General features: G+C 37.6%; 1 protein-coding gene across 2 annotated transcripts in view; it reads left to right on the top strand.

The window, feature by feature from the left end:
• PTPN12 (protein tyrosine phosphatase non-receptor type 12) overlaps positions 1 to 26,875 on the top strand; it is a 69,286-nt gene that overhangs the window by 9,197 nt on the left and 33,214 nt on the right. For both annotated transcript variants that reach the window (XM_064421921.1, XM_064421920.1), the window contains exons 2-4: positions 22,133 to 22,241; positions 25,265 to 25,341; positions 26,412 to 26,507. In XM_064421921.1, the coding sequence (XP_064277991.1) occupies positions 22,133 to 22,241; positions 25,265 to 25,341; positions 26,412 to 26,507 (282 nt within the window). The remainder of the gene's footprint in view (positions 1 to 22,132; positions 22,242 to 25,264; positions 25,342 to 26,411; positions 26,508 to 26,875) is intronic.

Genomic DNA, 26,875 nt, shown 5'->3' with positions numbered 1-26,875 from the left:
AGTGTAGATTATGCATCCTGTTTAAATGACTGATTGCTGTGGGAACTGCACTGCTCTTGAGAAGGCTGAATAGTGTTCTACTCTGTCCTAAATGTTTCACTCCTTATTTGATTGTTTGACTCTGTAATGCATAACCCTGTGATGGAACAGTGTCTTTTTTTCCTCAAGTGTATGGGTAGCACATGTGGTACTTGGGTAGAGCTTCCTACTTAGACAAATGTTCTTACTGGATTAGTTGTCTAGTTGTTTCACTGCACAAAACTGAGAGATCAATTAATATAAAAAGCAGAACAGACCGAAGAACAAGTGATAGGAATAGTGCACTGCTCTTAGACTGTGGGTAGGCTGGCTTGGAAGCTGATGACTGGCTGCTCTGTGGCAGAGTAAAATTAACCATGGAGATGTCTCAGTGGTAAATGTATCATGTCCTGCATATTTGTAGTGCACATCTCTTTTTTCTAATGTTTTTACATGTGTAGAAAATAATTTTTAATTTTTCCTTTATTTTCTACTTGAATCTTTACCTTTGTGCATGGGAAGCAGGATTACAACTGCAATGCTTTCATTATTACTTACTCCCTCTTGTATGTTCTGATTATTTTAGCCAATAGGTAATTGTTAATTGAAATGAATACAGTTGTCCAGTGGGAATAATCAGGGGAAACATTTAGCTCAAAATAAAGCTGGAAAATGAAACACTGTTCTGGAGGGAAGGGTATATGTAGGTTAGTTGAACTGCTTCAAGAAACTGAGAATTCCTGCAGAGTTGAATTAATTATAAATTGTCTATAGGGCAGCACCCCTATTGCACAAACTGCTAAAGGAAGGAAATAATCTCTTAGATACTGTGAATGTCCCCAGATAGCTCTAAGTATTCAACAGTAACTTCCAAGATTTCAAGTTTAGTAGTTTAGGTGGCTACACAAAACTGTGTGGATTTTATTCCTGCCAAATTAGACTGTAAAATCAATTTTAACTCATTTTCTTTGAGGTTGCATAAACGGAACTGTGATGTTAATGGACATATAGGGAACTATATGAAAATGTTAATAGAGAAGAATTACTGGTTTTAGTCAGGTAGAAAGGACTTGGGAAGTACTATAGGCACACACTGGAATTTACTTTAGTAAAGAAATATGGTGTTTTATAGATGCTTTATTTTTCTGTTATTTCTACTTCATGAAGACTAGGCCCAGAAGGGAGAAATATATATATATATAAAAATATATGTTGTTTCCTTTAATAGCTCTTTGCTACAGAATTGCATTATGTGCTACACAGGCACTTAAAGCTTTGGACATGAGTCTGCTTTTCAAACGGAGTGTTCTGAAGTCAGTTGTTATTAAGCTGCAGATTAAGCCCTATCACAATCTTTTATATTTTCCTTGTAAACAGAAGAACTTTTCCAGAGGCTGTTCTACAGAACTGCTGTGGAAATTGCCCTGGCATTCTGTAGTAACACTGCTACAGTTGCTTCTTCAACTGGTACCATCTACTTTCTTAATATTTTGACTAAGATGATGAAATGGGAGCTTTCATTTCTTTTCCCTTTTGTGGTTGCAAATGCAACCAATGCAGCTTGCAAATTGTCTAAGATGTCAACTTCCTATTTTTGTTGTTCTGAAAAGAGCAGGTAAAACTGTGGCAGAGAAGCCTAGTTGTCTTTTTAAAAAATTACAAAAATCTATACCCTGTTGATAAATTATTTAAAATGAGAGACCAATAACACTGAAAAAATGTATGTATCCCAAAGTTAACAAGCTGTTGCCATAAATAAGTGTGTATTCCTAAAAGGTATGAATATTTTTTTGTAAAATGCTAGCTAATTCCATAACTAATTCTAATATGGAATAGCCTGAACGTGGGCTTGCATTCAGTACCTTATACATTATCAAACACTACAGTACTTTTGGTGCAAAGCTTTAGCAACATGTCTTTCTGGCATGGCAATTTAGAAAGCATTAGCACTGTTTAAATTGGTGATCCTGTGAAAATGAGGCCATCATCCTGTTTCTCCTGCCTTACAGCATACATAATGGGCATCCCTTCCTGTATTCATGGAAAAAGGATTCTCTGTCTGGTACAGTAAGACGATATGCTCATCCAGTGCAAGTATGTGGATATAAAAATCTCAATGATGATGTCTTTAGCTCTTAGGGAGAAAGGTAACTTCCAGATGCATTAAGTGTATCTGAGGTCAGGATATGTTTAGAAGTGAGAAAAGCAGCAATGAAGTAGCAAGGGAATTCAGTGAAGGGATATAAGTAGGTAAAGAACTTATTTATTTCTAGAGACAGTACATTTCAAACTAAAACTGACCATGATTTTTTGCTGGTTAGAGGATCTTGTAGGGCATGTCAGGGAGGCACTGAAATTGGCTTTTGTAAATAAATGCACAAATTCATTTCTTCTGTTCTTTGAATGCCATGTGGTTTATTTTTTATTGGGATGTTGTATTACTTACCACTTTAACACCCCCAGAACTAGATGCTGAAGTCAGGAGTTTCCCATATTGTGTACTGATAGTGTAGATGAAATATTTTACATAGAACACCTGAATAAGATAAATTACAAAGTAGACAATATTTACTTATTATCTTGGGGGATTTTTTGTCCCTCCTTCTCCTGCTAACAGGTTCTTTTTAGTGTGGTACTGGACTGGTGTTTATTGGTGACAGCTGAGAGGGTCACGCTGAAGTTGTTTCTGGAGAACTGTCTCCTGTGGGAGGGATCCCATGCTGGGGCAGGAGAAGGACTCATCTCCCTGAGCAGTGGCAGAAGAAAAACATGTAATGAACTGACTGTCACTCCCATTCCCCATCTCCCTGCTCTGCTTGGGAGGGGGATATAGAGCCTGGGAAGGAGGGAGGGGTGGAGGAAGGGTGTTTTGTTTGGTTTTAATATTACTTTTACTTCTCATTATTTGTTGGTATTTTATTTCTCATATTTTGTTGGTAATAAATTCAGTTGATTCAAAGTCAAATCTGTTTTGCCCATGTTGGCTGTCAGTGAGTGATCTCTCCCTGTCCATAACTCATGAGCCTTTCATAATATTTTTCTTTTCCCTCTCTTACCAACTTCACATGCCTGAGCTGCAGATCTGTTTGGATGGAGATCTCTCCTTCCTGTGGTTGGTAGGTTAGTGGATATATGCTTGTCATATTGTGTGGCAAGTTAAGTACATGAAGTCTTTTAATTTAGCAGCTGGGCTTGAAATACCCTTAAAATTCACATCTTGCATAACCAAAGTTATCCAGCTTGCTTCTAGAGGTTAGCTCGAAGGCCAGGGGGGAAGGATTTTTGTGGAAGACAAGACAGAAATGCTTGCTCATGTGAGCTTCCTCTTGTATTCATACCCTTGTCTTTGACTTGTCTTTAGCTTATTGGATCTAGTTTCTGGACATTAAAAACAAGATATCCTTCAGGAATTCTGCATTTATGTCAGCTAGTTCTTGAATCATCCTGTGAAGTGTGTGGTTTTACACTGGGCACAGTACTTCTGTCAGATCTCATGCAAATTACAACATGTATTTTTGAGCCATATCAATTCTGGTCTGTTTTGAATGTTTTAATTCTGCTCATCTCTTTATGTTATGATTGGATTTTACTATTTTTTTTTATTTCTGTTTGTGCCACCTTATCTCTGGGCTGCTAAAATGATTTCCTTATTGTTTTGAAACCTTTGGGTTTTTACTGGTTTTGGATGACAGAAGCCACTGCATGTTGAGTGGAAAACCATGTGAATAAGTTTCATACCCTTCTTCAACTTTGCCTCACTTCTAGACTAGAAGCTCTTCAGAACAAGCTTTAGTTTCATGCAGATTGTTGTGGATTTGATGAACTGAAGGTAAATGATTATCCATAGTGTAGTTTGGTACCCTTTTAAGCTTGTGAATATTGCATGATTAATTGTTGGATTGAAAGAAAGTATATGTGTGGAGGTTTTGTCTTTTTTCTTAATTCAGTGGTCAAAGTAGAACTGGTTGGTCTATTTGGGTCTTGGTTTTAAATTCAGAGCAGAGTAGCTTAGCCACACATTTTATTGACCTTGTTATCCTCTTAAAGAGAAAGTTACTTTTATAAAGATTACCTGGCTCTGATGGTCACTGTTTTTTTAATGACTGTGGGCATTAAGATTTAACCAGACTGGTTTAAATGGTCTTTGTAAGAATCTTCATGCAGTGTCCCTTATGAATTTTCCTGTTGTGGTTTTTTCATTTCACCAGGAATAATATTTCAGGGTTTGTATTGGACCAGGTAATATTGCTTATGGATCTCTTTCCTCAAAAGAGCCACTGTAGTGTTGAGCTGTTGTCTAAGCTTGGTTATTACAGAGATTCATGGAGACCAAAGCCTAATTTGAGTATTCAGAAATAAATATTGAGTCCTGACAGCTACAAGGAATGCAGTCAGTATTCAGAGGGAGTAGCAGTGAGGCTTGCACTGGGGCCAGGATGCAATCTCCCAGTAAGTGGTGTACTTCAGCATGCTCACATCCTCTGCTATTCACCATAATGCATCTGTAAGAAGCACTTGCATCCTGATAAGACATTGTGATACTTCACTGCTCCTGTGAATTAATTTGCTTTGGCTGTAGAGTATGTGTTTCTGTATTTTGCATTTTAAAGCCAGGACTTAACAATCCTGTATGTCTCATCCTATTACTTGTCATGCAGTTACTGTCTCCTTAGAACAAATGTGTATTCCTGTCTGGGCTTATTAGCATTAATAGCTGTTCTGGTTGCCCAGTGGAATACTGATGCACAATGCTAGAAACTGGGAGTGAGAAGAAGGTAGCCTTTAAGGGAAGTCACAATGGAAGGATTAAAGAGGACATTGCTTTAGAAAAATGCTACTGTTCTTTAAAGTCAAACTGCAGCAGCAGATACAGAAGTTGAGATTTAATTTAACTGATGTGTTGAAAATTAATTGAGGTCTTTGAAAGGTATGGATTTGGTTTGGAATGCTGCCACTACCATTAAGGGAAAATAAGATTGAGAAATTTTGAGTCCTATTTAACTGTGCTTAAATAATTCTACTAGTAATTGTAGGGAATTCTGATATTTGGAAAGGGTCTTTGTTTCTCCCCAGTCCAAATTTCATGCAGTATCTGTAGCTTATTTTTTAGCTAGAAACACTGATATAGACATTCCTCAACATCTGCAGGAAGTTACAAGTTTGGGTTTTTCTGACTGAAGACACATCTGTTTCTACACTGAAGAGCAAGTCACATAGTTCTCATGGCTGTAAGCAGCAATGCTACTGTTCCTTTTAAGCTGTTTAGTGCTACTGTTTAGTAGCCTCATTTTTCCCAAATGCCTTTTTTTTTCCTAAGAATGTCCCACTTTGGTTTAGTATTTGCTATCTTTGTAAAATTTTCAATTCCTTTCTTCCTTATTTAACTTTTCCTGAGAGTGGCTTTGGTAGGTCAGAGGAAATAACTTTGGTAATGCAACTTTCTTCATTTCCTGTATTTTATCTACTTCTTTTCTCTTTCAGAAGAGCTGTGACTAGCAGTTTCACAAATTTGGAGATATGACACCTAATTATGCTTACAAATAACAGAAATGTAAGTTCAGTAGTAAAATGCTATAATGTGTATGTTTCTTGAGGGAGGTAAAACATTTTGATGAAGAAGGCAGCAGAGAAGAGTAAAGGTTAGGAGGAAGCTGTTCAAAAATGAGGAGTTTTGGGGGATTGCATTGCATTTTAGTGGCTTAGAGCAGGAAAGGTGTTCATGGCTTTTGGCAGCCTGCTGCTCTCTCCATGAGTAATGTATGTTGAGCAAGATACTGAGTTGAAAGGGACAGTAAAAATGTGGAAGGCATTCTGCTTGTGCCAGGAGCTGTCACCAGGATTTTGCATTCAAACAAGGCCCGACTCTGGTCTCTGCAGGCAGTGGGGCTTTGTGATGCCAATCCAGTGGCTGCTGCTCTTCCAGAGACACTGCCAGTGTCTCACCAAGTCACATTGTTAATTCTGTGGCTTTGCTAAATAGGTTCTGGTTTTCCAGAATTAGAATGTGAATTTGACCACAGCTCAGAATTTTTTTATGTAGATGTAAGAAGCTTTCTCCTGTTCCTAGACAGGCAAGTGTGGGCTGCAGCCAGTGTCCCTAGCAAGTTCCTGTACAGACAGCATTTGCTCTGAGATGAGGAAGGAATGACAATAAAGGAGATTAGTGGTTTAGGAAATAAGATTAATGCGACAGAATTGGAGTAAAAAGCTGAGGTGAAATATTGTTAAAACTTGATGCAACAGCTAGAGAAAATCTCAATATATAATTAGTTGTTGTCATTGATATTAACTGTTGCCTCTGGTACAGGGAAAACAAACCAGCTGACCCTTGTCTGTAGGCTGGGAATGAAACCCTGTCCTCGTGTTGGTTCCTTGTACCAGAAGCTGAAGAGACTTGGAATAATGAAGTATGGCTCATACCAAACTTAAAGAATCCCAAAGTTATAAAGAAAGAAACCACTCTTTCCTTATCTTGATCATGCAGATCATCAAAACCTGTCTTTCCTGAATTCCATTTGTTAGCTTCTGCAGTGTACGATGGAAGGAAGCAGATAAATAGCGGTTTTTACATTTGTGGTTTTAGCTAGAGGGAAACTTCTTTAAAATCTGAAGTATGCCTTAGAATTGTATCCAAGGTGGTAACTTGCCATTTTCTACAAGGTAGAAAAGCCTAGAATCTACTTTAGCTGCTTTTTCTTTTTTTTTTTAGAGTTTCTTAAAATAAGAAACCTGTGGTTTCCATTCAATCTCACTGACCCTTTGGCATTTGTAATTTTCAGGATTTGGGTGGTATCTAAACATTTAGGTACATAATAATAATAATGAAATCAGAATCAATAAATCATGTAAGAAGTATTGCTTTGTAAAGGCTACTTGTGTGCTGAGGTGATGGGCTTGTTACTTGAACACAGTAAATTAGTTGAATGTTAATAGTTGTGGTGTTTGGTACAATAGTGAATGTGATTGTCTTATGCTGCCTGGAAAGGATCTCAAAATATTCTAAACATTTTTAGAGTTTTTTGGGGGGAGGTGTGAGGTGTGTGGGTTATTTTTTAGTGCTGTTGGAATTAGAATCTGCTACACATGGTACGAGAGGTATATTCATAATTAGGAAAGAAGATGAGTAGGTAAATCCACAGATCACTGTATGTGACCAACCAGTAGTGTTAGCAATGTGGATGAAGATGTGATCTAAATAAGGCTTGCAGGAAGTGCTGAAGAATTGGAATTTGGCCAGGATGTTCCCCTGGTTGCCCTTTTTGCTGTTCTCAAGTACTACTTGTTCATTAAGATTATCAAAACAATTATCTTGGAAAGAGAAGGACTAGCAAGCACAGTGTTATTGTAGGGCATACATACACATGGGAAATAAAAGCTGGAGTTATTTCTGTATTGAGGGCAATTTTCTTGAGATTTCTTTGGATTTGCAGCATAAGAGCAAAAGGGTAAAACTGTCTTAGACTTGCATGGGCAAATAGAATCTGAGTAGAAGACAGACAGTCCCTTAATAACTTTGTTATAAAGAAATGAACAGTTCAGGTGATCAAACTGCAGTTGTGCAGTTGTAGTGGTTGGAAGAAAGTAATAACATGAATTAGATTATTTTTTACATTCTTTCCAGGCAGTGCAATGCAGTCTGGTGTACATAGTGCAATGAGGGAGGAAGATTAGATAAATTTTAGGATCATATGATACTTTTCAGGTTCTTCAGAGTATTAAAACGATGTAATGTGTCAAATCAAATATGCACCTAGTCTAATACTTTATAGTGACTGTAGGATACTGTGAGAATGTCAGGAATGAAATGGAGCCATCCTCCCAGTCTTTCTCAGTGGCAGAGTAGAAGCTCAGACTGTGTCCATAGTAGTAGTAGGTTGTTGAGCACAGGACAGTGACAGGTACTGCTACCTGCCACGTTTCAGCAGGCCCTGGACTGCTTGCAAGTGTTTTACTTTTTTAGTTCTGTATAATTTCCTTTCATTCAACTTCCCCCATTTTTTTTTTCCTCTCAGTGCCTATTTCTAAGAGAAAAAGTTGCGGTGAATTTTTTTTTAGCCTTTTCCTGTCTGGCAAGCATAACAGATCTAAGCGTGCAGTAACTGTAAGTGGTTCTTCAGGATGTGTCCTCAGCCAGGTCCTGTGCTTGTTCAAATTGTCTTCAAGGTGTTTTTCTTGCTGGGGGATTGAAAGATTGTCTGGCAGACTGGTCCAATATCTTCAAAAAGAAAGACATCTGTACTTCATAACCCTCTGAAATTTACTTTACTTAATTTCTTTTTATTTTTTCAGCTTCATAGCTTTTCCAGTCTCCTTCATGAGAACCAAGAGGTTTCTCATGTGTGCTACCACTACAGATAATTTTCTTGATGGTATAGGTTTCTTACAATCCTGGGTGCATTAAAATATAACATAAAACTTGGCTTGCAAAATTTTTCTCACCTTCCTTGTTTGTCTGTCTTCTTTTGTAATGCATGATGCTGCTTCCCCTCTGGCATACCCCTGCCTATCAGCCCCAAATAATTTGTAGAGGTGTCATTAATTTACAAGTATGGTCCTGCAGTCAAATTTAAGATTCCTTTTATATTGGTATTCTCCTTTTAGACTTAAATTTAGACACCCTAGAAGAGGTCAGGCAGCTGGACTAGATGATAATTTTAGGTCTCTTCTAACTGAAATATTCTATTCAATATTTAGTTTGCCTTAATGTCTAAATGTAGTGCAGGTGAATAGAAAGTTCTATCCATTTCTTCTGACAGCAGTCACTTAATGTGCCTGAACTTTGACTTTGGCTCTGCCCTTTATTTAGGGTGTGGTGTTTCATGCCTGTCACAGAGGATTTCACACTGTGCTGTAATAATTTACATTATTACTTCCAAGTCTAAGCCTCTTTAAGCCTCACTTATATTTTAGTAGAGGTAGAACCCATTCTTGTGGTTTAGTTTTTGGTTTGGCTTTTTATTTTGGTCCAAAAACAGTGGTTGGTTTTTTGGAGTATTTCAAGAAGTAGGAAACAGAAATAACTTTATCTCTCAGGTTTTTTAACACCCATGTTCAGCATCCTGAAAAATGTCAGTAATGTTTCTCAAAAGAGTTCTTAGTCATGAGGTTCTCAACTCTATTGGCTGAGCTTTGTGTCTAGGGCTATATTTGTTCTGTGTCTCTTACCCACAAATGCTGCTGTAACTGGCTGCTTCTGTTGTGGCCCAGGGATGCTTTTTAAGAATTTCCTCCTGTACAGTTGGCCTGATAACCAAGGACTGCCAGCTGCCCTATTTCCATTGGGATCCAAGGTTTTCCTCTGCCCAAGAGGACACTGACATCTAGTGGATGGGTTCCACTGACACAGGGCAGGACAACTGCTGCTTATGGCTGTCTTTCTTCTAAACTTTTACCTCATTTTTCTTTCATTTAGATCCTTGGGGTTGTTAGGAATAAGGGAAAAAAGGAAAAGTCCACTCAATTTTTATGTAACTTCTGGAGTTTAAGGAGGGAAGTCTGTGCAGTCAAAGTACTTAGTTGTGTTTTGTTGTTATTAGGTTTTGGGGGCTTTTTGTTCCTTCAAGTCACCAGCATATGAGCCTTGGTTGTTTGTAATAAAATTATTCAAGTTAGGGCATTGGCAGTTGTCCTCCCAGCCTGTGAAGAATATAAGTTACCTGTGGAGCATAGCAAGAGATAGATCATAAAATCATTGAGTGGTTTGGATTGGAGAGGATGTTAAAGATCATCGAATTCCAATGGCCCTGCCATGGAACATCTTGCTCAAAACCCTACCCAGCCTGCCCCTGAACACTTCCAAGGATGGGACACCCACAGCTTTTATGGGCAACCTGTTCCAGTGTCTCACCACCCTCATAGTAAAGCATTTCTTCCTAATATCTTAGCTAAAGCTGACCTCTTTGAGTTTGAAGCCATTGCCCATGTCCTGTGGCTACATGTCCTTGGGAAAAGTCCCTCTCCATCTCTCTTGCTGGCTGCTCTAAGGTCTCCTTGCAGCTTTCTCTTCTCCAGGCTGAACAACCCCAACTCTCAGCAGGTGTTCCAGCTTCTCACCTCTGACACAAGCAGTGCCTCTGAGTTGCCTCCAGTTCTGTTCCTGTTCTTTCTATGAAACTAATAATTGCCTAATAGCTGCCTTGCAGCTTGTCCTGGACATGTTAGTTTAGCTGGGAACCAAGTAGCAGATTTAACAAAACCACAGATTTTCCAGGAATGTTCCTAAGCAGAGAACGGTGCTTAGAAATCAAACTTTCTGAAAATATTCATCAAAATGTTAGTATTTCTTTAAAGACAAAAATAGACATTTTGTTTCTGAAGTAATAAAATCCACATTTCTTTATCAGAGAAAATAAACACTGCTTAAAGCTTGACAGCAGGAGATGTCATGCTTAAGTATTGCTGCAGACTGTTGTTTGATCTCTCAAGTGTTTAAACTATTCTGTACTAGTACTCATTAAACAGTAAAGGTCTGCGTTTGGATTTGTTGACCATCTGGTAACTTTGTAAATGTGGTTAGAATGAGACAATTTCAAGGAACTTAAATTAGGACTTAAAATCAAAGAAAAGTCTTTGTGGCCCCTTTAATGGTACAAGGGTCATAGAAAGTATAGACTGACATTGCTTAGGATGAGGGTGTTAGACTTAAATGTTCAGGGACTGTTTTTAAAGGAAAATATTGCTTCCTTTTCCAGAGTAAGCATAGTTGTTTGTGGGTTTTTTGTTTTTTTTCCTGAAAGATGCTAATATTTTCTAGCATTCTTTGGTTACTTTGAAAGTATCTCCAAATTAAACCAGACTATTACAACCAAAACCATTGCCATAAAAAGAATTCATGTTTTATATGAAGTACCAGGAAACAAATATAAAAGCTATTAACACTTCTTATGTGCATTTAGACAATGCAAGCAATAGTAGAATATGAATGCTTCTGTCCTAAAAGGAAAATTTCATTAATTTCAAGTTGAATTAGTTTTACTAATTTCAGACCACAAATAAAATTGAAAACATAGTCCATCAAAACAGAAAAAATCACTCCTTTAACTAACCTGTTAATTCATAAGAAAAACTTTTTTTTTTTCCTGTGTCCTGTTGTCTGTTGAGAATTTATATTGTCTCATCTGTAGTTTGCCAGCATGCTGGACTAACCACTGAATACAGCTTATCAGTAACTATTCTGTGCCTTTTTTCCTTACTTCTGTAACTCTTGAGTTGTCACTTAGTTATTTATGATATGCATATGTGTTTCCCTCATTATAACTTCTAGCCTACAAGTTTATTTGGAATTTCTGGGGTTTATTCTTTTTTCTTTTATCCTGAAAGTTGGTTCATTTGATTAATGTTACACTCCCATCTTCATCTCTTCTGGTTTGTCATCAAATGTTTGTTAGTGTGCACTGCTTTGCTGGAGAGGTCATGAAGGAAAATGCCTGCTTGGTCTGGGAAGGTTTTTGAGAAGCTCTGCTTGTGAAATTCCTTCAGTCAGATGATTTAAAAAAAAAAATTTCCTTGTCAAAACAAACTAAAGAGACTAGTCTGGACTGAATTCCTGTAGAAATTCACATACTCTTCTTTTGAATTGGCACCGTATCAAATACTTATTTGAAGCTCAGATTGGAGCAGTTTCCTTTTCCAAGAAAGGAAGTGGAGTCACATATTCCACATAGATGAGAATTATAGATAAAGATCTTGAGGTGGGATCTGAAGGTGTTCCTGTGTGTTTCTGAAATACCTGGAAGTAAATCTGTCATCCAGAACCTGGAGGTGTTGAATGAAGTTGTTTGTGGATCAGATAAAAAACCTGTGCTATTGTTTACCAAACAAACTATCGACTTGTACGTTCTGGATTGTAAATATTAATCTTTTTAAGCAATGGCAGCTGAGGTTTATTTTAAATCTCTCAGCAGCTTGATTGACAAGGCCCTTGTGGGAACAAGATTCATTCTACCAGTTGGCTTGAACTTTGTTTGTTGAAATTTGGCAGTGTAGAAGGACTGTATTTTGCACATTAGCTGTGTAGCAAATATAAGTTGTAGAGTGCTTAAAAACCTTTAGGTGATTGAGCATATACTTCATATGAGGTAATTTTTTCTTTGCTCTTCAAAATATAAAAATTACAGAAATGATTGCATTATAAATGTAAAAAAGGCATCTTACAACTATTTGGAAAATAATTTAAAATTCAAACTGCATTTTTCATGTACAGAATAAAATATATATGCAGGCTTTATTGTAGAAGTATGAGGAGTATAGTGGTATAGGTTTTCAACACTGGTTTTAAAAGGATATACAATGAATGTCTTGATTCTTTAGGTACAAGCATTTGTGTGTCTTCAAAATGAAAAATGTCCTCAGAAATGTTCATGATTTTAAAAAAGGTTAAGCTTTAAACTGTTTGCTTTCTGGTAACTTCACTGTAGTATTCTTTTCTTTGTATTTTGTCGAGATACAGGCCTGCCACAGAGGCAACTCTTTCCCTTGTAGCCACTTTGGGATTGGCATGGTCTGGGAATACCTGGGTTGGGGTTACCGTGGAATTCAGAGTGTTAATGGTATGTCAAAGAATAAATGGTTATGGTGGAGAAGCACAGCCTTTTCCTTTTCTTGAAGTGCTTATTGAACAAAATAAGAGGCAAGTAAGAAACATTCTCCATGAGTTGTGACACTGTATTAATACTATAACATGTACTCTTAATGGTAATACTGTGTAGATGCCTATGTTCCTTTTGTAGGAGCCAATTGCATACAATATAGCATGAATGAAGAAGATTTAAGGAGCTTTCCTTGAATTCAGCAGAAACAAATTAAATGGCAAAGTTCATATTGTTCAAGCATTTGAACATTTAGCAGTTCTACTTGAATGTTCAGCCTTTAAAGCAAGAACTTTAATGGAGAGAAATAATCTAAAGTCATGCATGGAAATAACTGGTTGTCTGAATTTATTGTTTCTGTAGTAGCCATTGTGCTTTGGTTTCATTTCAATAGTTGCCTTATAGGTCTTTCTGCCAGAATGATGAGAATTTTGTTGGCCATGGAATTCCCTCTCCTGTCTCTTTTTGAAACCAGAATTATGCTTGGAAGGTGTGTGCCTCTGAATTGTTGGGGACAAATTTGTTAGGTAAAAATTGACAGACACTGCAAATGTAAATGATTACAACACAAATTTACTTTGTCTCTCTGTAAATATTGTGCTGGTTATTAGCTAGGGTTATTACAGTTGAAATCTTAGTACAAGTTTGTGACTTTAATGAGGCTACTTCTTTCTAGCTCTTAAAATGCTATTGAACACTATCATAAATGGCCTCTTTATGACTAGCACATTCTTTGGCTTCCAAACACAGCCTCAAAGAAAGGGTGAAAATATTTGTAAGCATGTTTTCTCCAGATAGTAAAAATGTATTTTCTATTTGATGTCTTAACTTTTTTTACAATCCTTTATATATTCCCTATGTATGAGTTGCTGCATGGAAATACTGGTTCAGTGTTTGTCAAAAGTTTCCTTATTTTTGTTTATTAAATAGTGGGGGTTTTATTTGTCAATCATGAACTGGCATAACTATATTGTCAGTATCCTGGTCTTATGTGCTGAATAGTGGGGGTTCTAAACTGTTGAAAGTCTCTAAAAATACTGTGTTTCTATACAAGGTTCAAGCTTGCTTAAAAAAAAAAAAGTAGTTAAGACTTTTGGTGAAAGACAAAATTGGCATATTTATAATTTGAGTTGTATATTAAACACTAAATATGTGTCATTGAATGGCAATTCAACTGAATGCCAAAGGATGTCACTGAAAGGAACAGCACCTCTGAGCTCTAGAGATGTTTCAGTAAGGTAATTTGGACTCAAAACTAGATTGCAGTTACAGTGTTTCTTGACTGCACAAACAGCTCTGCATTTTACTCAGAGCAGTTGTTAGGCTCCAGCTTTTCAGCTTAAAATCATTTTCAGTGAAAGCCTTACAGGGCAGGATCTGTGTTTCAGATCAATTTGCAAAGCATGAATGTTAAAACCCTTTTGGGAAGGCAGGACATAACTGCTATGGCAGACCTTTTTTGAGGGAGTGTGTACAGATTTATTAAAAGGCTTAAATAAAGTTTTTATAAGGCTCTAAGACTATTCTCCTGTGCCTTTATTTATGGCAGCTTTGGTAGTGGGGGACTAGCAGGTAGGAAATTCTAGTTTACTCCTGTTGGAGTGAAAGCTCAGTGTTTCCTGTTTCAGTCATGGTGCTTTTTTTTTCTTCCACCTTGTGTGAATTGCTTGGAAAACAAACACTGACCTCAAGGAAATGTGTTCCAAGGCGTGGGAAAAGAGGAAGGGTTTTGCATCTTGTGAAGGAAGAGGGAGGAGAATTTGGGTTGATTCCCCCCTTTTCTTTGGTGCTGAGCAGAAACAAAAGCAAGATACATTCTCCATGGATCTTAATGCTTCATACCACATACTGAGAAGTCACAGGCAAGGGAATGGTAAAGACTGTGGGGAGTAATAGGTGGTGATAGATGATAAAATATTTCAGGGAGAATTGATGTGATTAAAAACCCTCAATATTCTTCAAGGATAGAGACTAGTACTTATTTAGATCCTCATGCTGTTTGTTGATATGAGCTGTACCTCACGTGTATTTGCTGTGCAGGTTTTCCTGTGAATGCTTGTCACAGGCTGCTTTTGAGTGTTTCAGGATGCTGTGTTGGTTGAGACACAAGCACTGAAGCTGAAGAGCCACAAAGCTGTCACATGTAGTGGCCATGGAAAAAAATATGGCTTTGGTTCTGTTTAGCTGCCTGATTGACCTGGAATAAAACCGCTTGCCTATGGGATATTTCTTTGTGGAAAAAGTCTCAACTCACCTTTAGATACTTTTTTCTAGGTTTCCAAGGGTTGGTCCTGAGGACATTGTTACACTGGTATCTGTTCCTGTTACATCAGAGCTGTTGGGTTTTGAAGTAAATTTGGTGTAACAGAAACGAGGACAAGTATCTACTTCATCTCTGTTTTGGGTGGAGGACATGGTCTGTAGAAGTTTTCATTCAAATGTTGTACTCACAGTGTAGTGTCACATCCAGGATGCCAAAATTTGATTTACTTCAGAGGCAGAGTCTGGGATAGACTGTCAGGATGGAGTGGACTTGTAGTGTGGTCACCTCTCCTGGATAACTCAGAATGGCTCTTGAAAAGAAGTTTAGTTAGACCTATGGCCATTTTTTGTTTTAAATAAAGTTAAATGGGATGCTTTTAATATACCTATGCTGTCAGCATGCATAAAGCCTAATACTGAGGGAATAAGAGGAGAATAATCCAGTAACTTGGAAATAGTGATTTTAAACAACGAAGTTCCCTGGTTTATGAGTTTTATTTCTTTGTTTCTCAACTGCTTTGCTTCCAATAGACTGTTTGGGTTTATATTGTGAAGACAAAAAGTCATCTTATTGCAAAAAAATTTGAGGCTTATTTCTGTTTTGAATTATCAACAGTTGTTCTGGAACTGCTCTAACACTTAAGAAGCCTGCTAGCTGTAGTGTGTCCTAATGTTAATCTTTTCTGGTTTTGCATCAAGGTGCTTCCTAGACTTGAGTCCAAAGCAGTCAACTTTCTAGTTGTGTGCTTTCATACCGATATAAGTTTTCTTGTGCTTCACTCATCATCCATAAAGACCTGTTACTGTTTCATTGTCCAGCATGTCTTCACTTCTTGTAATGTGTTCACAGTAGTCACTGCAATAATGTGAGTGTGCTGAGGAAACAGTATGGTTCAGAGATGGGAAGTTATAATCCCAATTCTTAATGAGTGTGCTGCAGGACTTTCTAAAATATCTCAGAACATGCAATAGCAACCTAGTAGCTAAAACCAGATTATGCTTTAGTAATTTAATGTTCTGTTTTGCTCAGTTATTTCCTTGCTTGTTACCAAACCACAGACCTTCTTAGTCTTCTCCAACCTTGTAAAATGGGCAGTAGGTATGTGGCTTAACTATAATGCTGAACATAAATTAACTGTAATTGATAGTACTGCTAGTTTACACTAGGATTAATATGGAAATAATATAAAAATTGTTTTAGAAATGAGGGAAAGGAAAGGAGACTTGTAACAGTCAGCCTACATTTTAATAGTGTCTGTGTAAAACTGTCTTTACTTATTAGTAGTGTGGGAGATGTTTCCAATTCTAACATTTTTCTTGGGAAAAATATAGGTTTGGAAAGATGGGAAATATTGGTCTTACTCTGACAGTAACTAATTCTGGAGAGTAATTCTGCTGGTTGGAGTTCTTTACCTGATTCTGGTTTTAATGTGATACTGAAAAAATAGATACCTTAACAGGCTGCTTGCAGTATTATTATTTTGCCTTCTCTGCATGAGGATATACCAGCATTGTCTTCATTGGCTGATACTTCTTTATGGGATAGAAGTCTCCAATTAGTGTAGCAACATGAATTCACCTCTTTCCTGAGAAAATATCTGAGACTTGTGATGATGTCAGTCATAAAATGTGCTGAGTTGGAAGGGACCCACAAGGATCACTGAAGTCCAACTCTGGTACAGAACACACCATACGATCTAATACTGAAATAATGCTGCTTTCAGCTGTCTGGGTAATTTTGGAGGGTTTTTCTTCTATGTGGTTCCCATAAGCTTCCTGGAATGCAGTGGGGTTTGTTGGACTCATCAGAGTCCTGCTATGAAATGCTGAAGACAGAGCTCCCAAGGGAGTGTAGTTACCAGTTTGTCTATTAATCACTTCAGCAGAGATTCCCTTGGAGCACCTGGAGCTCCAGGGGTAGTCAGTGCTGCCAAAAGAGAATGCCAAGGCAATGAAACCTCCTCCCGCTATCAGTTCAGCCTGCAATCTCCCTTCAGGGCTTGCTTTCAGAGAGATGGGTCCAGTGCAGGCTGCTAGCCTGTTTTTCTTGTAGCCAAAGCCATCTGTGAATGTTGAGATGCAGTGAAGTTTTACAAAGCCGAGTCATTCTCCTTTCACTGTTAGTGTTTGACTAGTGATTGGGAAGGCTTTTTCCCTCCTTCATAAGGGCTAGGAACTCTTGCAAACAATTGCTTTTGGAAATATTGACATGGGTCACAAGTATATGCTATTCTACAGATACTCCAAAGACAAAGGGGTGTTCATTTAGCCTGGAGCTGCACTCCTGAACAGTCCATTCTCCACCTGAGTTTACTGCCATCAGCTAGTTTGGTGTTTCCCAGAGACCTCACTGATGAGAAGGTGGTATAGGAAAACCCCATTTGGATTTGCAAGGCCTTGAAGTTGAAATACTTCTGGAACCAAAGCAGTTTTAGGAAGTCAGAGCTGCATTTGAGCACTGTTACCAAAGTCAGCATTGAACTCTCTGTTACCAAAGGCATCTCTGGTATTTCTTCATAGGTACAGATCCTGAAACCTGAGTTATCTGACTATAGATAAGCAGAAGATAAGTACTTTTGAAATTTTTGTGGTAATTTAGTTCACATTGCTCCATACAGGTACATTTTTCTCATAAGTACTAGGGAATGTATTCTGCCCTGGTGAGCTTTGTCTAAATTATTTGGATGAGACCAGAGTTGCTCATAATTCTTGTTTGTTTCTTCCCTTCCTGTTAGTAAGAAAAATGAAATGTTCACCTCATGATAGAAATAGCTGTCTTAGTTCATGAAATGAGTGCATTAATACAACATTTTTGAAGTGTTTCCTAGCATCATCTTTTATGCCCTGCTTTTTAAGGGAACTTTTATGGAAGCTTTTCTTTAATTGCTTTTCTTTGAGTATTTCTTAATGCACTTTGGCAAATTTTGCAGAACAAAATATGTACCTGTGTGATTGGCACAATGTCAGGAGACCACTGCCAGAGCTGGCTGTGTAGAGCTTCCTGAGCCTGGTTCTATGGCCTGTTGTCACATGGCAAGTGGGTGTCATGGAATACTGTAGCACCTGGCATCTGGCACTCTGGTATGTCCTGCTCCTCGGGAATGGTCAGAAAGGAGAGGCAAGAGAACATCTCTGTTGTATTATCTCTTGTTTTGCCAATTAGAAATGTCAGACAAGGCTTAGGAGGCAGTTTGAGGACTTGAGATAACAAACTCTGGTGCAATATTTGTCTTGTTCTCCTTGAAAAGAAGCCCAGAAAGGAGTCAAAGGAACTTTTGTATCTTAAATAAAGTTTATGCTCTTCAAGTGAGTTCTTTAAATTTCAGTAGGCTATATAAATTCTCTCTTTAATCCACAAACATCACTTCTATGATATTAGGCATTCTGCTTTTAAAGGCTTTCTAAAGTGTTAAATAAATAAATAAACTGACAATGAAAGTCAAAGATCTGTATTTCCTGAACTGATTGGACAGAGTTCTTCTTAATATGGTAGGATTCCACAAGTCGAGCTTGAAAAGCTGGTTTGTCTTTTTGTAAAAACTCAAGTAGATTTGTAGTACAGATTGTAAAACCACCGTGGAAGTTGGAAGTATGTTTCTGAAACTTAAATTGTTTCAAAGACTCATCTCCCCACTGTCACATGTGGTGTTTGTCACCACCCCACAAACCACTTCTGTCACGCAATGAATAAGCAGAATTAAAATTGAGCTTTTCTAATGACTGGAACTAAAGGCCTTGTGAATGTAGCTCTTCAAGTGTATATTTCTGGCTCATCATGCTGGTCTTTGACCATTTGGTTTGTTCTTGAAAGAGCATGCCAGTGAGGATTTCCGTGGTGCCAGGGCAGCAGTCCCGCTGAGCAGGCGAGTGTCACGGAAGCGCCCGGTGTTATCTGCAGAGGCACCAGGCTGGACCTGCCATGTCCCTGCTCTTGGTGCCCAAGTATCTTCAGGGAAGCATTTTGGCAGTTGACTGACTTAACCCAAATGAGTGCTGCCTTGTACTCCAGACAGTTGTTTATCAAGAATTAGCTTGAAACTGGGCTGAGATGGATCTTGCTGCCTGTCTTGTCAGCTTAGTGTAGTCTGAACAGAATTCTTTCTCTTCTGCCCTGTCATTACCCCCGTTCTGCTATTGAGTACATTCTCCTCCTCCTGGTCACTCTGGGCTGTAACCTAGGAAGCACTGGATCCTTTGCATCCCACAGCAGGCTGTCAGCACACACTGCAATAGCCTTTTGCAGGAATTTTCTATTGTGTGTAGGGCAGAACCCTCTGCTGAGTCTGGCACTTCTCCATTCCTGTGGTACTCTGTTCAAAGCCTAGTTTTAAAAATTCTTTCCTTACTCCTTAGTCAATTCTTCCTCTTCCAAAGCATGAAATAGCTATTATTCTATGTATACTACTATAAATTGTAAAGAATGTTCCTTACTTGTTTTGATTGCTCTCAGGACTGTACTTAGGTATCTTCTATTACCCATGTCACAGAGCAGCTGGCAAGCATGCATTAAAAGTGTGGATCCTGAAGTATTTTAGGAACAGATGTATGCTAAAATCAACCTGTATTTAATTTCCAAGCTTTGCCTTGGATCTAGGCTGAGCTAATCCTACTTTCTTGTCTGTTTAGCAAGCTGCAGAGCAGGGGAGATTGAATCATGCAGGGAAGAAGGCTGTGTTGGATTCTCATAGCATTGCTTTCTAGAAAATGAAAGTTAGTACTAATCACTTGAGCCTTCTTGGCTTATATTTTGTCCAAATTGTGTTGGTGAAGGTGCATGCCTTTTTTCTTGCGTGCTTTTAAAGTGGGCTTATAGAAAAAGGATCATCTTCCTGCATTTTGCTACCTAACCTGAATTCCTTGAGTGTGCTCTTTCTCATGTAAAATAACTTCTGCTTCTAGTCATGGTTTGTAGAGATAGTTTTTCTCTAAACTTCATTTAAGCAGAATCATGACATTTGCCCTGTGATAATCAGTAAGATGGAGGGAAAACCCTTTAAGTCTCACAACTATGTTGGAACAATACACAAAGTCATGTTAATGACTGTGCTTGGAAAGCATCATTGTTGGTCTTTGCTTTTTTTCCCCTCTTAATTGGAGATTCATAGCCTATTTCAAGGTATTTCTCAGCCTTGCAGTTCATAGCTGATTTAGCCAAATTATGTGCATTCATTTGGCTTTTTCTAGACTCCTGGGTGTGTCAGTCTTAGCACAAGTGATATTTTTTACTTAGGAAAGGTCAACGTTATGTAGGACAATGTGTCCTACGTGCAGTGGCGTTCTTTGTGTGTGCCGTGACAAACCAGGTTTCTCTGCCTGCTGTGTGTTCAGGTTATGCTGTGAATTTGTTTTTAGTGTTGCAAAGATGAGCGTAGTCTACCAGGAGGGCTTCAGAAACTGTGTCCTTGTAGGAATTGAATTTTCCTGTACATCACTCTCACAATCCTTTCAGGTTAAATGTTTAGCAGCTTGATCACTGTGTGGTCAGACACTACCACACCTACAGATATTTATTGTTTTTCTTCATTGATTAACAATGCAGACTTCTCAAGAAAATTCATTTTAAGAATGAAAGAATAGTTGCAGGCCAGTTCTGTTGCTCTTTTTAGTGAGTGATTTAGTTCAGTGTTTTAATCTCTGATGAAGTCATTGCAGAAGAGAAAAAAATTGAAAAAAAAGTGCTGCTTCCTGATTTGCCTTTTTTTTTAACTTTCCCATTTGTTTTTGCTCTGCAAATGTCACTTTTCTGGTTTATTAGATGTGTATTATTCAGCTAAATTAATGATAGGTTTTATCAATATTTGCATAGGTAATTTGATAATTTTTTTCGTTATATCCATATAAATTTCATAAAAATGTTTTTCTCTGTGTAAGAGAGATGCTAAGTTTTATGTGATTTTATTCTTAAGGTTGATGGTGGGGCTAGGACAATTTTGGACCTAATTTGCATAATTAGTCATCTCAATTGCCTAATAAATTAGGAGGAATTATTGAGGGGCTTGAATTGCCAAAACATTCTTTTAATTAAAGTGTAAGGTGAGTGTCCCAAGTATTTTCTTATTGAATTCTTCTAGAGCTACTAAAACTGGCTTTCCAGGCAGATCATCTTTGTTATGATGCCTTTCTGCTTGTAGGTTGTTGCATAGTCAGTGACAGACCAGATTTACATTTTTAACTGGCAAAAAACCTCTCCCATTGTCCCCCTTCCCCAAAAGAACACAAATCATGAATGTTTTGAGTCTTCAGGTGTACAATGATGGATTGAATGTAGCGGGAGGGAAATATGAAGAATGTCTGTCCTTCTGCCTGGGCAGTACTCCCCTCCACTGGGGTGCTAAAGTTGTTTGGAGCCACTTTGTCTTCCTCTTGGTAGTCTTCTGCAGCACCACCCTGTCAGTGTTGGTAGAATGGCTGGGTTTGCAACCACCAGAGTGAAATTTCTTAGTTCTTTGATGTTCTTTTTAAATCTGGATGTCTACACTGTTTAAAATAACAAGGACTACTGGCTTCTCTTGTATTTATTTTTTTCAATGATAAATTTACTCCTCAGTTTTAAGGTTGCAAAGGCCTAACTTGCTTGGAATGATAAAAGCTGTATTGCTCTTTTTATTTCCTAGGTTACTGCAAGGCAGGGGCTGGTTTTTATTATTAGAGATTTTGACTCTCTCACATTTCTAGGATTTGAAATAGATGAAAGGGGAAAAATGACATACTGCTGTGAATACAGGAGACCTCTTGTCACTCATCTTAATTGTGAATAGCTTGTGCCTGAGAGACAGGGACCTTCTTTCTGTGAGCTTGAAACCCAACAGGAGTTAGGCGTTAGGAGTTGGCACTGGTTAAATGTAAGATTTTGGTTTCTGTTCAGTTGTCAGTGCTGGAAGCTTGGTGCCTCAGAGCCAAGTACCAGCTGTTCCTGAGCCAGCCCATGCTGTGCTCTTCCTCCAGGTACCCTGAGATGTTTCTGTTGCTCACAGGTATTCTCAGTGCAGTTGTTACTCAACAGGGCAATGCATTGTCCAAGTAAAATGTGGCCATAGTTCATGCTGGTGCTGTACTGGCTTTTCCAAAATTCCATGTCTCATGCATAGAGTTGGCATGAGCTTGGGTATAACCTGTATGTGCTAAAAGCACTGGATAACTAGGTGTTTAAACTTCATCATAGTGAATATCATAAAAGATTTTTTTTTCCAAGTGATGATCTTCATCAATGAAACTAATCCTTTGTGATGTTTATCTTGAAATTTAACATAAATCTTTTATTCCAGAGGTTAAGAAGATTATCAACAAAATACAGAACAGAGAAGATCTACCCAACAGCCACTGGAGAAAAAGAAGAAAATGTTAAAAAGAATAGATACAAGGATATATTGCCATGTAAGTTTGATTTACTTGTTAATAGAAGACAAAGGAAACAGCTTGTTATTCTCCATGTATTCTGAATTCTACTTTTTAGTTATTACTGAAAGGCAAAATTGGACATAATTTGCTGAAAGATGTTTTTTTCTTTTAACTTGCAAGGCAAAGTGACTGAATATTGTTATCAGGAGAGGTATCACCCAAAGATAAAGATGTTCTGGTTCTGAAGTTGTATCGAGCCAACACTTTCATTTTAGCTCAGAGTAGCTGATAACTTTACTAGATGCTTAAATGTATATTTTCCTTAGGAGCATGTTATTAATAGTAGAAAACAAACAAATGTCAGCATATACTTAGGTGAAATTCTAAGGAGGCTTAAGGAACCTGTTTTGATGTGGAATAGATCTTTTTTGCCTGTTTGTATCCTACAAATGGTGTTGAAAAACTTTCAGTGCTGGATTAGCTTTGGTTGCTATTTTGCTAGAGTCCAGGTGAAATTCTTTTTACTGTGTGGACACAGAAAGCAAGAGTCAGAGGACAATTTAGATTTTAAACCCACCACCATGTGGATATTACAGATCAGTGATCTGAAATTACAAGACTGTTACATGCTCACTTTGTGTAGCTCCTGAGGCACAGCTCACTGTGCTTTTGGATCTGAGCAGCTGACAGTGAGATTGAAGGGTAGTCTTTGATAAATGCCACTTCTCTTGTTCCAGAAGGTCAGCAACAGGTACATTTTACTCTGCTTATTAGTTGGGAGGAAATGTTTAACAGCTTCAGTGAAAAAGAGAGAGGAAGTCGTTATTGTCATCTTATTAACAGTGTCCTGGCATTTTGGTAGATTGTGAACAATACAGTGAAATCTTGGTAGCAGCCAGGCTGAACTGCTGAGACAGGGACCCTGCAGCAGTGCCTGGCTGCAGCTACAGCAGAAGATGAGCACATCTGTCATCTGCACAGACATAAAACCTGAGCCACTGGGATCTGAGAGGGAACAAAGCTCACAGTGGGGAAATGAGCGAACTTCAAAGCTGACATTGAGGAAAACTGAAGGTGTATTTTCAGTTTAAATGAGTGTTTCAAACATTCAGTCTCTAGCAATGAAATGATGGGAGACCAGCTTGAAATGAGAAGCAGGAGAAAGGCAAAGTTTCCATGTCTATATCTTGTAAATCGAGGAAATAATGTACATTTGTAACTTAATCAGAGATTAGTGCTGTATTTATCAGAAATTGTTACCAGAGAGATCAGTACCTCAGCACTAACTGGACACTGGCTTCAGAGTAAGATTCATGTTCCCATTAGAGTTTACTAAGCCATCCTAAATGGTAGTTAAATGCAACATGGTATTCACTGGGCACCTGAAGAACCAATTAGTTATTGTGAACTGAGCCTTTATAACAGTATCCAAGCACTTAATCTTCAGAAGCTGAGAACTGCAGTGGATTTTTTTGGGGGAATTCTATTTCAGACCTTAAGCTCTGTAGCAGATGAACTGTGGCCCAGGATGGCAAAGTTGACATTTGGAAACTGCTCTAGAATTTTGGATCTAATGTGCTGAGAGGATAGGATCTCTCATTAGCCTGCTTCTTTAATTAGTCTGTTCTGCCACTTAAAAGCAGTTTTTAGTATAAAGTCCATGACACCATTTCATGCTTAGAGAATGTTCTTGCTTTTACAGTCTATGTATCAGAGTGTAAGAGTGCAATATGTTTTAAGGGTTTTTCTAGGCCTTTATACAAGCATGTTGTCTTTAGATTTGTGATCTAAAAGTCTCCTAACTTACACTTATGCTTTTTTAAGAAGCATTACATGGTAACACCGATTTTTTGCATGTTATGAGGACTCTAGCAGAAAAATGTCACAATTTTTCAGGCTTTTTGGGAGAGCTTTCTGTATAGAAGTAACTCTTAGCATTTACTTCTTCTAGGCATGGTTCCTTGTTTTATTATCAGTGATGTTTTTACAAAACAAAAAACCCAACTAAACCATATTTTCTTTTGAAATACATTTGTTCTTTGTCTTTTTCTTGAATTTAGGTCTAATCAAAGGTTTAGCAGCTGTTCTGTGGTTGAGAAATTGACCCTGGGAGCAGAAAGTAACAAATTGTTTGAGCAGCTGCTGTTTTTACAGATACTTCTGTTGCCCCATTTAAAGATAATTTCCTTTTTGATATGGATTTTCAACTAAAAGAACCTCTAGTATAGTGATAGTCTGAACAATTTTTATATGATAGCTGATAAGTCTTGTTATCAACAAGAGCTGGAAGGGCTGGCAAACCTGCCAACCACCTACACCATTTTAGTAACAATCAAGTTGTTGTATTAAATATGAAATTTTTTAAGGCAAAAAACAATAACAAAATGTTTAGTTTATTCTGTCAACAAATAATAAGGCTATTTTTACATTGCTGAGGATTTTGATCTCCAAAAATGGTTTTATCAGAAGCTTTCTCTGAGACAGTCAGTAATGTTTGAGGCAGACCAAATTCCCCTAAATGAAGGAACCTGCTGCTTTCTAGTGCAGCAGTGCTCCAGCCAAGAGCCTAGCCCAGTATTTGGGGGATAGGGGTAAGTCTGTGGCTGAGCAGTAAACCCTGGAGCCTGTTTCCTGTTGTGGTACCTGATGGAATCTCCTTGGCAGAGACTGAGAGCTGCCAGCTGCTTTAACTGTGCACTGGTGTTTTGTGCTTTCTGCTTTCCCTAAGTGTGTCTTAATTCTGACCACTGTGATCTGTGTTAATGCTGTGTAACTGCAGGTTTGATGGCTGCTGATTAATTGTCTTGCCTCTTTGTAATGAATTGCTCTTGGAATTGCAGGAGGTGATACCCTGTGAATTTGAGCAGCAGGAGCTACTCTGCTTGTCACTCACTACCTGAGTTGGTTTACCCATAAATCAAATATATTGACTTGCTTGTGCGACTTACCTTTGGAATGTGTTCTTTAATGTATTATATATAATATATTTACTGTTCTATATTGATTTCCATGTGTTGTAATCCTTGTTCAAAAAAATATTTTGGTCTGGTTTTTTTCAGTTGATCACAGCAGAGTTAAACTGACCTTAAAAACTCCCCCACAAGATTCAGATTACATCAATGCAAACTTTATAAAGGTATGTGCTGGTAGTTTAACTGTTCTACTATTCTTTCTAGGTTTTTTCCTTGTCAGTGCAGTTTTAATATTATAGTCTAACATAAGACTTTAAAGCTGTAAGGGAAGATATTCTTTTGTTATGACTTGAATAAATTTGAAAACATAATGCCATTTATAACGCAATCTTCAAAGCTTTGATTTTACTCCTAAAGTGGAAATACAGTGTAAAATACTTAATTTCAAAGCGGCAGGCCAAGTGCATTGGAGACTTATACCATAGGAAAATTCAGGTGCAGTTTTTTTAACAGGTGACATTTTTAGGGATCATAAATGAGGTGTTTGACAAATTGTGTATGTTAATGTGCATGTCACTCCATTCATGGAAGAAGTGTAGCAATGGAATTAATACTCTAACATTCTTAATCTAACAATGGCAATGGAATTAACCTAACATTCTTAAAGAGAAGCCAGAATTTGACTAAAAGCCTGTTACAGTTTTGTTTCAAAGTATTAATATCTTGAGCTGTCTTTGTATCTTTATTCTGATGCTGCTTCTACACAATATTGATTTTTCAGCAACAGGTAAAATCGAAATCTTCCTGTAGTAAATCTTGTGGCATGAATGTTTAGCTTGAAAAGCTGAACATTAATGTACTGAAAATTAATATAAAACAAATTCTAGAATTTTATATTTTTGAAATTTATTACAGGGAGGGAGGAACTTAAATTTGTTCAAGAGGATGCTTTTTTACAGAAGGATTTTCAGTTTTTCATCACTGAATGTTTGAATAACAAAAAAAAAAAAAAAGCAGACTTAAAGGGAATCTTCAGAATCTGAACACATTTATTTCCTGTGACAGTCTCTGGCAGTGCTGTAGCTGTTGTGAACTTGGGCTCCCTTGAGATTACCAGCTAAATTCCCACTAATGTAATTAGGAGTCATGTTTCATATTCACCCTTCCTGTTATTTATACATATATATATATAAAGGATATTCTAATTTTATGCCATTGTAACCCAAAACCTTTTTTAATTCAGTGCAGATAAATGTTCTTTATAAACATTAATGGTTCTTTTCTGCAATCCCAGGGAGTACATGGGCCAAAAGCATATGTTGCTACCCAGGGTCCCTTAGCCAATACAGTCATAGACTTCTGGAGGATGATATGGGAATACAACGTTGCTGTAAGTAGCTACAGAAAAATTCAGTGTAACCTTATTTCATGGCACTGTGATTGTCCATTTTTTGTTTAAGCTGGCTATTATTATCAAAATATTGACAGTGATTTAGATTGTTTGCTTCCCAAATGTTGCCTTTTGTATTTAAATAGCATTAATATTATTTATTCAGTTTAATAACGTAAATTTAAAGTAATAATTTTGTTGAATGAATGTTAAGTCCTTCATATTTATGAATAGGTTCTTGCTTGCTTTATCTGTAAGGTAGGAGACCTTACAATTGTGACTTAATGTAGACTGACAAAATCATATACATAACCAGCATGTGAAACAAACAAAACAAACAAAAAAAACCCAAAAAACAAAAAAACCCT

This window comes from Passer domesticus, chromosome 5 (genome assembly GCF_036417665.1).
Source record: "Passer domesticus isolate bPasDom1 chromosome 5, bPasDom1.hap1, whole genome shotgun sequence".
NCBI lineage: Eukaryota > Metazoa > Chordata > Aves > Passeriformes > Passeridae > Passer > Passer domesticus.
This window is presented reverse-complemented; position numbering and strand designations above follow the sequence as displayed.